This window comes from Narcine bancroftii, chromosome 1 (assembly GCF_036971445.1).
Source record: "Narcine bancroftii isolate sNarBan1 chromosome 1, sNarBan1.hap1, whole genome shotgun sequence".
In the NCBI taxonomy this organism is placed as follows: Eukaryota; Metazoa; Chordata; class Chondrichthyes; order Torpediniformes; family Narcinidae; genus Narcine; species Narcine bancroftii.
This window is the reverse complement of record NC_091469.1, coordinates 59,007,426-59,020,242: the sequence shown is the minus strand read 5'-3', so window position 1 is coordinate 59,020,242 and position 12,817 is coordinate 59,007,426. Positions and strand designations below refer to the sequence as shown.

The following is a 12,817-nucleotide window of genomic DNA, read 5'->3' as shown; positions in this document are numbered from 1 at the left end:
ACAGTTCCACTTCACTAGTTATGCTAATTTCCTCAAGTTTCACCCTTTCTAACAATTCTTGATTTAGGGGTGTATGGAATATTACTTGTTTACTCAATAGGAAAGACTGATGCAAAATACCTGTTCAATTTATATGTCATCTTCTTGTTTCCATTTTTAATTTCTTGGTCTGAATTTTTTGTGCTAACACGATACTGTTCACTCATTTTCAGGTATTTCATCTCATACTCTTCTCCTCCCTTTCATATTATTTTGGAGATGAAACTACTTTCTGAGAATATTTTTATTGAGCTGATGCTTTTCTTCTAATATTCTGAAAAATTCCCTATATTTGGTGAGTGTCCATTAGGATGGAAAACAGCAAAGATAACTTCTTTATTCAAAAAAAGGAAGCTAGAAAGCAGGAAACCACAGGTCAATCAACTTAGAATCTAGCATGAGGAAAATGTTAGAAGCTATCAACAAAGATGCCGTAGAGTCAACATGATTTTGTTGAAGGGTAATTTTGCTGTGTGCTATATTGTGTTTCTTTGATGAAGTCACATGTACTGTGGATAAAAAAGGAACCAGTGAATACATTAATATTTCTAGAAAGCATTTGATAAGGTGCCACATCAAATATTATTACAGGAATAGGTGGCTACACATTGGAGTGTACAGAAAATTGAGCAGCTAACATGATGCAAAGAGAATGCTTATGCACAATCAATTACACAGACTCAAGCTGCCGAAACTGAAGGCTTTTATAACCATGAGATAGAAAGCATCCCTGTGTTGGTCACTCACACTGACCGGGACTCAAACTGGGGGCAGGCTTGTGGCATGACAGCCTTTATGGGGAAGAAAGGGGAGGAGTCATGAGCCAGCCAGTGAGAGCAAGGTCAACCAGGAAAGGTCATGTAATTTACATATGACAAATATACACAATAGTGGTTTCACCACAAATGCAGAAACTGATCTTTTCCTGGTTGGCAAAGTGCAATGAGTGTTGTGTGATAGTTATAGGCGCTGGGGCCTCAACACTTTTCAATTTTACAAATAATTTAGATTAAGGCCCGTAAAGTATGCTTGCTAAACAATTCTGATCATACAAAGGTTAGCAGGAATGTAAAGTGTAGACATAAGAGCCTACAGATACTGAAAGCTGGAGCAAAAAAAATTGAAGCGAACATCGGTATGAATGCAAGCAGTGAAGAAGACACAAGGTGACTATAAAGAATATAGAAAGATTATACAAGTTAGCAAAGAACTGACAAGTAGCTTAATATAGGAAAATATAAAATTACTAATTTGGGGACGTGGCAAGATGGCGTAAGGAACAGACGTGCCTTCCAGTCCTCTCCTGACTCTTTGTTATTGTTTTGTCTATAAGTGCCCGTTAAAACTTTTTAAAAGTTTAGAAATAGTTAGAGGTGTTGAATTAGTTTCTAATGGTACAACTGTTGAAAAGAAGCAAAAAAAACGGCCACAGATTGTTAAGAAATTGCATTTTCCGAAGTTATCTGAGCCTACCTGTTTACAAGAAGCCAGGACTCAGCGTGGAATAGATCCAGGAAGAGAGGTACAAGATTCGGCAACGGTGCTCCGCTCTTTGTCGGCAGGGCTCTTTAAAGATGGCGCCCGGCAGCCCTTGGAACAAAGGGCTGGCCAGGCGCGTGCGCGTGAATCAACGCCCGCTGTGAGCGCTGTCAGTGAGTCTTTGACAGCTATAACAGCTGGGTCGCTGCCAGCTGAAGACCCGACCTCGAAAAGACGCTTACCGATTGATGTAGCGGTGGCGCTGCGAAATGCACCTCCAGTAATGAAGACTTCAACAGACATCAATGTAATGAAGGCATTTGATATAATATGGGTTAAGGATAACCCAAGCCATCAGCCTCCAGATACTGCTGAGGAGACTGTGACAGGGGTTTCCACACGCAGTCACACTATAAGAAAAGCAGTTACACCAAAGGAAATAGAAGACCCTTTTGCTATACAGAAACAGCAAGATCCTACTGTGCCTGAATCTATTCCAGTAGATATGCTTATTAAGAATCTTGAATCTAAGTTATCCTCTACAATAAAAGAAATAGGTAAGGCTTTAGTTCAGGTTAATACAAAGCTTAATACTTTGGTGGACATTAATACTCAACAGATGGTTGATTATGGAGCTTTTAAACTTGAAATGAGTGAAAGACTTGATGGTTGTGATCAAGGCATAGTTGAGGTACGAGACCAAATACAAGATGTAAATAAAACAATTGAAATTTTACAAATACAGAATAAAAATTTGGTGAAAAAGGTTGATTATTTGGAGAATCAATCTAGATGGAATAATATAAAAATTGTTGGTTTGCCAGAAGATATGGAAGGATCAGATCCAAGAAAATTATTCACTGAATGGATTCCACAAGTGTTAGGACAAGATAAGTTTCCGGAAGGCATAAAATTGGTATAATAAAGCTCATAGGGCTTTGAGAAGAAAGCCTTTTCCAGGACAAAATCCAAGACCTGTTTTGGTTTGTTGTTTAAATTATTATGATAGAGAGACAATTTTGCGTGTGGCTATAAGAAATGCACAACAAAGAGGATCTCCCCTGATGGTTCAGAACAATCGTGTTTTTTTCTATCCGGATTTGAGTCAAGAAGTTATGTCTCAACGACGTGAATTTAATCCTGTGAAAGAAGTGTTGTGGAAAAAAGGATATAAAGCAACATTTAGATATCCTGCTGTATTGAAGATTTTTCAAGATGGTTATCAACCAAAATTATTTGATAATCCTAAGGAAGCTATGGAGTTTGCTCAATTACTGCCAATTACACAATTTCAGGAACGACGTAGTCCAAGGAGAGTGGAGATGCAAGATGGGAACCGAATTCCAAGAAGAAATGGAAGCAAATGTGGTCGGAGTGACAAAGTTGATTAAAAAAAATTTTTTTTTTTTCCTGAGAAGATTTCAGATAATGATGATAGTTTATTGTGAAATGGGAGTTGGGAGAGGGAGCTGGGTGGGCATCATTTTCCAGAAGTCATCAGCTACGTGTGAGTTATCTCACACCCAATATTTTGTGGGAGTTACCGCATTGAGCGGTTGAGACAGGAGGTTGTAACCTCCTACCTGTTCTTTTTTTTAATCAATTTTTGGATTAAGGAGTGAAGTTTTTTTTAATTATTTTTAATTTTTTTTGTAGTTTTAGGAGGGGATAAGGGAAGGGGGTGTTTTTCTTTTTTCTCTTTTCTCTCCTCTTTTTCTTTGTGTTATTGTAAGTAATGTCTAAACTTAAGTTTGCCTCTCTTAATGTTCAGGGTTTAAATAATCCTATTAAGCGTAAGAAAGTACTTGCTTACTTAAAAAAATTAAAACTCATTTAACAGATAAGGAACATTTGAAACTTAAACGTGAATGGGTTGGACAAGTTTTTTATTCTTCATTTAATTCAAAGGCGAAAGGAGTGGCAATTCTGGTGCATAAGAATCTACCATTTCAGTTACAGAATGAAGAGAAAAATGGAGGAAGATTATTAAAATTGAATTGTACAATTCTTAATGAGGCTTGGACTTTGCTTGATGTTTATGCTCCAAATGTTGAAGATACAGCTTTTATTGTAGATGTGTCTTTATTACTTGGACAAACGAATTCCAATGTGATGATTGGGGAGATTTAAATGTGGTATTGGAGCCTTTATTGGACAAGTATCCAAGAGTAATTAAGAAATCTAAGATGGCAGTACAAGTGACTAAAATGATGAAAGATTTGAATTTAGTTGATATTTGGCGAAGACTTAATCCTACAGAGAAAGATTTTTCTTTTTATTCTTCACATCATAATTCCTTTTCAAGAATTGATTATTTTTTAATTTCAACACATTTGCAGGATAAGGTTATATCTGTGGATTATAAGGCAAGGTTGGTTTCAGATCATTCAATATTATTATTAGAATATCACAGTTCACAAGATGTTCAGAGAACCCTAAGATGGAGATTTAACATTATGTTATTACAAAAACCAGAATTTATTTGTTATTTAAAAAAACAAATTGAGGATTTTATTAGTAATAATGCTAATTCTGTTTCTAGTCATTTTGTTTTATGGAACACAATGAAAGCTTTTTTATGAGGTCAAATTATTAGCTATGCATCTAAAGTAAAGAAAGAAAGAATGATGGAGATTGAAGATTTAGAGAAAAAGATAACTGTTAGTGAAAAAGAATTTCAAAAAAATGCTACTGAAATGCAAAAGAATCAGTTAACTAATTTAAAATTAAAGTATAATGAATTACAAACATATCGATTTGAATGTTTAATGAATCGAACTAAACATAAGTTTTATGAATGGGGTGAGAAAGCTCAAAGTTTTATCATGGCAGTTAAAAAAAGAACAATTATCTAGGATTATACCAGCAATTAGAAAAAAAATCGGGTATTACTTTTAGACAAAAAGAAATTAATGAGGAATTTTGTAATTTTTATAAAAAACTATATACATCTGAGTGTAAAGATGTAAATGAAGATGCAATAGATTCTTTTTTTAAAAATATTAACTTGCCACAGTTGAATCAAGATAAGCAAGAGTTGGATAAATCTTTTACAGAGAATGAAATTGAAATGGCTATAAGAGATATGCCAAATGGAAAGGCACCTGGTGAAGATGGGTTCTCTATAGAATTTTATAAAACTTTTTATGTTGATATATCTTCTATTTATAAGAATGTAATACAACAGATTTATAAAACTTTTCAATTACCTGAATCTTGTACTAATGCAATAATTACAGTTATACCAAAAAAAGATAAAGATCCTTTACAGGTTTCTTCTTATCGACCAATATCGTTGTTAAATGTAGATTATAAAATTGTGGCTAAAGTTATGGCTAATAGATTGGCTCATTATTTACCTAAAATAATACATAAAGATGAAACAGGATTAATAAAAAAATAGATATGCGTCTGATAATATTTTGCGATTAATTACTTTGATAAATAAATTTAAATCTCAAATGAAATATCCAATAGTGGTTTCATTAGATGCAGAAAAGGCTTTTGATAGAGTGGAATGGAAGTTTTTATTTAAAGTACTTGAGAAATTTTGTTTTGGTTCTTCGTTTATTGGATTGATAAAGGCTTTACATAATAGTCCGAAGGCTAGAGTTGCTACTAATGGACAGATTTCAGAATCTTTTGATTTAACACGGTCTAAGACAAGGATGTCCATTGTCACCTGCTTTATTTGCTATAGTTATTGAACCTTTGGCACAGTTAATATGTCAAAATGAAAATGTTAAGGGTATGAGAGTTTTGAATGAGGAATATAAGATTAATTTATTTGCAGATGATGTTTTATTATATCTGGTAGATCCTGATATTTCCTTACCAGCAATTCAAGAATCTTTAGGAATTTATGGTCAATTATCTGGCTATAAGGTAAATTGGGCTAAAAGTGAAATTTTGTCAATTTGTAAAGATGATTATTCGATTTATAAAAATATTACGAAATTGAAGTGGACAAAACAAATTAAATATTTGGGAATTAACGTTAATACAGAATATCAAGATTTATATTCAATTAATTACCTTCCTTTAATAAAAAAGATTAAACTAGATTTGATTAGATGGAAGGACTTACCTTTAGGTTTATTGGGGAGGATTAATACTATAAAAATGAATATTTTTCCTCGGATGCAATATTTATTTCAATCAATTCCTTATTTTTTTTTTAAAGTTTTTTTAAGGATTTATATAAAACAGTTAGAGAATTTTTATTGAAGGGAAAATTTCCGAGGGTAGCAATAAAAAAATTGATGTGGGACTTTCAATTTGGAGGTTTGAGATTACCTAATTTTCAATATTATTATGAGGCAGCTCAATTTAAATTTCTTAGTGCATTAATGAATATGGAGGATCCGCCCAGTTGGGCAAAGATAGAACTGGCAGTTATTTTAGAAAAATCTCCACATGAATTTTTGTTTCAATGGAATAAAAATTTGTTACGAACTTATGATGTACCAATATTGAAACATTTATTGAATTTATGGACGAGTAAACTTGATAAAATGGGGCTTAAAAATAAATGGTCTGGGCGATTGCCATAATATAATAATCAACTTGTTCCTTTTACGGTCTCCAATATCACTTTGAAACAATGGGAAAGGAAAGGTATAAAAAAAATTATCTGATTGTTTTTTTGAAGGACATTTTTTGTTCTTTTGAGGAATTACAAAAGAAATTTGGTATTAGTGGAAATTCTGTATTTGTGTATTATCAGTTAAGATCATTTGTAAAACAAATATGTGGTTGTCAAATGACTTTATTGCCCGAAACTAGTTTTGAGAAATATGTACTTTCAATACCAAAAAAGGGGTATATATCTGATTTGTATTGTATTTTACAAGAAATTGAAAGTAAGAAAGATTGGGATAAAGATAAGTTGAAATGGGAAAAAGATTTAGGTTCTACAATAGCTGATGAAGCCTGGATGGAAATTTGTCAAAATAGTATTTGGAAATTGATTGATGCTAGATTAGCAATGATTAATTATAATTTTATACATCAATTATATCTAACACCAGAAAAATTTAAAAAATTTGGTCTTAGTAAGTCAGATTGTTGTTTTCGTTGTGATCAGATAGCTAGTATTTTTTTACGTGACCGATTGCAACAGTTTTGGAAAGGTATTCAATCTATATTTAATAGATTATATAATATTTGTGTTGTATTAGATCCTGATATATTTTTGTTAGGGAATATGCAATCATTAATTGATCTAGGATTAAATGATTATCAGATTTCTTTTATCTATTTAGCTTTAGCAGTGGCCAAGAAATGTATAGCATCTACTTGGAAAGATAGAAATATACTAACTTTGGATAGGTGGTATTTAGAGATGAAGTCTTGTTTAATTATGGAAAGGATATCTTTTTCAATTCAAGATAAGATGTCTTTTTATAAGTTGAAGTGGACTCCATTTGTTAAGTATATGCAATTAAGTTTGACTTAAGTATTTTTCCTAGATGTGATATTCTAGATTTGATAAATCTTTTTTTAAATTATTTTTATTTGTTATTTTTTTATTTCTTTGTGTGTGCTTTTTTTTAATATATAATATTATTAATTTTACTAATTCTTCACTCTTTATTTTGGGGGAGGGGAAGGGTAGGTTTTTTTATATATAGATTTTTTTTAGTTCTTGTATATGTAGGGGGGGTTAGGTTGAATTAAGTTAGGTTATTGATGTTGTATTGTAATTATATTATTTTATTTTATATTTTTCCTTTAAATGTAATTTTTCTTTTTATTCCTGTGATAAAATCTTTAAATAAACTTAAAAAAAATAAAATTACTAATTTTAAGAAGAAAAATCTGGGTATCCTAATGCAAGATTTCCAAAGATCACATGGACAAATAAAACAAGAAAACTATCAAAACTTTGTTTATTACTAGGAGAAATTAATATAAAAATAGGGAGGTTATGCTTCAGTTACACAAGGCAATTGCTGACACCAGAGCTGAAGTATTTCATGGAGTATTGGTCTCTTTGTATAAGGCAGAATCTTAATGTCTCAGGACAGTTCAGAGTTCAGATGAGTGAGAAAAGATTTGATTGAAACATCCAAGATACCAAGGGATTCTGATGGAGTAAGGTGGAAAAGACATTTTCTCTTACAGAAGTACAAAAACCAGCAGTCATAATTTTTAAAAAGTTGACACTCATTTGAGAAAGACAAGTCAAAATTATTGCTCAGTCTTTGTCACTCGCCGCTTCAGAAGGGAAATGGAAGTAGTCTTTGTTTTTTTTTTTAAAAAGGCAAAACTAGATACAGTACTTGATAAGCAAGGTGAAAAGTCACCGTGAGCAGACAGGAAGGCAGGTTATAAATGAATCACCTATGATTACATTAAATTGCCGAGCAAACTTAAGGGCCAATTGGCCTACTCAGATTTCTTATTCCTATGTTAATCTTGTTTTTTGAATATCATCCTGTGAGCTCTACCCTGTTCCCAAAACTGGTTTCATTTGAAATCATTGAATCAAATTTTGTCAGGAGGGAACATGTAACACTATTTCACACATTTGGTGCTCATAATTAAAGGGTGACTTCAAGGTTCCTTTTATAGTCATGTAATAATACATAAAAATTAATATACATGATGCACTTCAACTTTTGTCTGCCATAAGAGGTACCATAAGTATTGCCCAGCACTTGTAATAATAAGAGAAAGAGAAGCAAAAGGGAGTCCCTTTATAGACACGAACTGTCCATGGATTTGCATCATAGCTTCAAAGACTCCTTCCTGCTCAACCATTGGCAGCCCAAGCTTTAGGTCCAAATCTCCAATGTGATCAGGAATCCTTCAGCACCCAAGGCCCTTCAAGGTTCTTCTTGATCATGTGGGTGTACTAAAGCACCCATAGCCAGTTTTAAGGAAGCACTGTAGCTAAGGGTATCACTCACTGATGTAGATGGGTACCCAATGTATGCCTACTTTTGGCCAGACATAATTGCAGCCATTGAGGATTTGAACTAAAAATGTAATGGCAGTATTTCCAAGATGGAAGCTCTAAAGGTTTTAGATCATCCATTTTCAAACCTGAAATTCGTGAAAGGGCATTTTTAAAAAACCAAATTCAAAACATTAATGTTCAATTGCAAATAGTACTTAATCCATATTTGATACCATGAAAAATTTACAGAGATAACATTAGCATCAATGCCTAACTTAACTTGGTTGTGCTGTTTACTCCAATTGTTTTGCATTGGCAAATGCAGTCTGATATATTGAGACCTTAACTGAAATACATTGAACAATTTTGTTGTTCACATTTAAACTGTAGCTCAACACAGTAATTGCAGATGTCCCTTAAAATTATACTGAAAAGATTAATCAAAACACAAACGACATAGAATAGCAAAATTCAAATATGTAAAGTGGAGTACCTTATCAAGATGAGGTTCTGTTGTCTGTGCAAGGCAGAATCTTTCTTGCAACCTACACATAAGAGGTCACATACATTGAATTAATTCTGCTTTTCAAGTATGCATTTAATTTTGTCTTTAATATAAGCACGGAATCATTAAAAAATAACAAAAGAAGACAGGCAAAGTGACCATACCATCACAGTCAAAGCTGGTCATGGAGAAGGTCGAAAGTAACCTTCTTTCTCCTACATCACAGTTCATCAATTTTTTTGCAGGTTCTCTTGTAATTGCCACAGTTCTGTTTTACTGCTCTTAAAATTCATGTATTCTTCACATTTTAAATATGCATTAACCTCATTTACTGGCATGTTCACCTCTCCTCAGTTCACTATATTAAAAACAATTGCTGACTTCAGTCAATGGTAATTTACACAAGACACAAGTATCACCAAAAAATAAAATACTGCAAATAACGAAAATAAAAAAAGAAAATGCTAGAAGGACTCGATAGGTCAGATAGTTCTTTCTTTCTCCCCAAATTCTAACATTTCCGGTCAATCACCTTTTCATTGTTAATCATGCTGTTTGTTTTCTCCACAAATGCTGAGATTGTTACGAGCCCAGGGGACCCCAAAACCCAGCAGCAATAGATATTCACCAAGGCAAATGGTTACCTAAACAAAAGTTGCTATTAATTATCTTTAAACGTGAAAACAGAATCACACTTTAACTTATCACTATTGACTTACTTAACCTAACTTAACCCCCTTCTAAGTCTAAGCGCACGTCTATGTAATGTGTGTGTAAGTTCAGAAAAGTTCTTTGATTCACAGTCCGATCTTACTTCTCATTCCTCCAAGTTCACTGATTGCAGGCAATCCTTATACTGTGCACAGAATTTAACATTTATCAAGTTCACCAGGCTTTGGTGCTTGAAAGGTAAATGGTTTCCGCTCAGGAAAGTTCTTGTCTGTTTTCAGAGAGAGATGTTTTGTTCCAGGACATCCACAACTGATCAGCCACTCTAGTGTCTTGTCCCTTCAGGGTTCTCCAGATGATAACCTCTTTCTTTCAGGTCACCACAGAGTTCCTTTTTGTTTCTTTTATTTCAAGTGAAACATTAGACTGCCAGTCCTCTCCTCTTGCATGAACAACAAGGGCTTTGACCAGGCTGAACTAAGAACTCACAACCCATTATCCACATGCTTGCCAGCTTGTCCTGTTCCAGTCCCAGCTGCTGCTGCTGACTGTAAAACTGCAGAACTGATTTCTGTCCTTCTTTCTCTGAGAGAAAGCTTGTTTTACTCCCTCTTCTTGCAAAACCGCATGACCCTCTTAGAACAGCAAGTTCAAAGACAATAAGTTAAAGATGGTAAGTACAGATCACATTGTGCAAACTCACTTTTCACTGGTTTGGCCATCAAAAGCATGCAAATCAAGAACTTCTGCAAGTTCAACTCTGAAAGACAATAAATTAAAAGTTGTGATAAATGGTTGCACTTCACATGATGAATATCTTTAACATTTAAAAAGAAATTCTAACAAAAATGTTTCACTGCATACCAACAAATCCTGGAACCTGAAAAAATCTATTTCAATTGAAATTAAAATTAAATTTCATTTTGTCAAGATCAGAAGGGTAAAGGAAAATATTTTAATTCCAATTTGGGGAATAAAAAACATCACTCACCTTGATCTTTGTGTTTCAATTAATTTAGCAAGTCCATTGATTGACCTGAAATATACATAAACAGGTGATCACACTTTTAAAGCTTCGAAACATGAAAAAAAATGCAAATTGAAAGCCATGATTCTTTGCTGTTCATAATTTGATATTACATGCATACCTTTCCTACCTACGATAGAGATTACGCTTAAAAACATATCACTGGTTGCATTGCATTTTTTTTTGATAACTTGAAATTGTGCAAAGCATTAAAGAACATAAAACATTACAGCACAGTACATGCCCTAAGCCCACAACGTTGTGCCAACAGAAAACTACTCAACAAATAAACCAACGTTGAGCCAATAGAAAACTACTCAACAAATAAACCTTCTGTACCTCACACCCACACTCTCAATTTTTCTTGTATCCAAGTGCCTGTCTAAGAAAAAGTAAAACATAAAAGTCTGCAGACACCAAGGTTGAAGTAAAAACATCATGCTACGACATTTCAGGCTTGATCCTATGGAAAAATGTCGCCAGGCATCTGAACAAAAAGGTAAGGGGAGGAGGAGCAGCAGCAAGCAGGCGAGGATGGAAGGCTAGGTGTATACAGAGAGAAGGGGCTGGAGAGCTGAGGACAAGATGATAGGGGGAAGGGAAGGGAAAGAGAAAGGAGAGCAGGTGAGTGAAACCAGAGAAGTCAATGTTAATGCCATCCGGCGAGAGTATCCAGACAGAATATCAGGTATTGTTCCTCCAATTTACAGGTGGTCTTGGTGGGATAATACATGAGGCCATGGACAGACATGGGAGTATGGGAATGTGATGCAGAACTGAAATGGTTGACCTCCCAGTCCACACCAGTGAAAGGGACATCCCAGTGTCTAACTATTTCAGTTCAGTGGCATATGGGGTCAATCCAGATGTGTAAGGTGATGCATTTTGGAAGGCCAAACTTCAACGTAGAGTACATGGTTAATGGTAGGATAATTAAGTGTGAAAGAACAGAGGGACCTTGGTGTCCAAATCCATAGATTTCTAAGATTGTCACGTAGGTTGATAGGATAGTTAAGAATCCCTATGGCCTTCATTAATTGAAGGATTGAGTCAAGGAGTCATGTAGTGATGTTGCAGGTTATAAAACTCTGGTGAGACCACATTTGGAATACTGTGTTCAATTCTGGTCACCTCATTACAGGAAGGATGTGGAAGCAATGGAGAGGGTGAAGAGGAGATTTAGCAGGATGTTGCCTGGATTGGAAAATGTGTCTTATGAGGCAAGGTTAGCAGAGCTATGACTTTTCTGTTTTGCACGAAAAAGGATGAGAAGTGACTTAATAGAATCAAGAGATTATGAGAGGCATAGATAAGGTAGACAGACAACACCTTTTCCTCAGGTTGGGAGCAGCAAACACAAGAGGCCATGTGTACAAAGTGAAGATTTAGGGGCACATTAATTTTAAAAAATAACTGCAAAGAGTTGTTAGTACCTGGAATGCATTGCCAGGGGTGATGATGGAAGTTGAAACAACAGGGGCATTTAAGAGACTCTTAGGCACATGGATGAAAGGAAAATAGAGGGTTATAAGGTAGAGAGGGATTTTTTTTTAAAGTATATATAAATTGGTACAACATTATGGGCGGAAGGACCTGTCCTGAGCTGTAATGTTAACATTGGCCCCACCACCAGGACTTGCCATCTAAGGTTCTCTTTCACACAAAATGACTTCTATCAGATGCAGTGAGCTGGAAAAGCTGAACCAATGGGGTTCAGTGATGCAATGGGCTGATGCAAAAAATATCAGGTCCCTTTCCCATTGAATTCAATGGCAAAAACAGTGATTCAATGGAGAACCCAGCAATGAAGCAGGATGTTAGATACCATCTGGCTATCAGCACGTCTTAGACTTCCACTCTAAGCACATGCTATAGCCTAAGATAGCTTGAAGAACAAAAAGCTAATAAATAAATATTTCTTTCAGAGACATTTGCTTCCAGACAAGGTATTCAAGACAATTTTAAAGTTCAAGGCATGTGGCTTTTCATATTTACCTTACAGCAGTTTTCAAGTTAACCAGCTCCTCATGTTGGACCAGGTCAGTTTTATTAATGATAATAAGGTCACCAAGTGCAATCTGCCTGAACACAATAAAACAGCAGATTTAATCGAATATTAAACTCTCAGAAAACCATTAGCTATGAAAACTGATAGTTCTAGATATTTCACTGATGAATATATGGAGGAAGTTAA

The 12,817-nt window shown here is 34.4% G+C and overlaps 1 protein-coding gene across 3 annotated transcripts in view; it reads right to left on the bottom strand.

The window, feature by feature from the left end:
* cbwd (COBW domain containing) overlaps window positions 1-12,817 on the bottom strand; it is a 58,301-nt gene that overhangs the window by 8,888 nt on the left and 36,596 nt on the right. For all 3 annotated transcript variants that reach the window (XM_069927931.1, XM_069927940.1, XM_069927943.1), the window contains 4 exons: window positions 12,619-12,705; window positions 10,588-10,632; window positions 10,300-10,356; window positions 8,916-8,967 (listed from right to left, as the gene is read on the bottom strand). In XM_069927931.1, coding sequence (XP_069784032.1) covers window positions 8,916-8,967; window positions 10,300-10,356; window positions 10,588-10,632; window positions 12,619-12,705 — 241 coding nt within the window. The remainder of the gene's footprint in view (window positions 1-8,915; window positions 8,968-10,299; window positions 10,357-10,587; window positions 10,633-12,618; window positions 12,706-12,817) is intronic.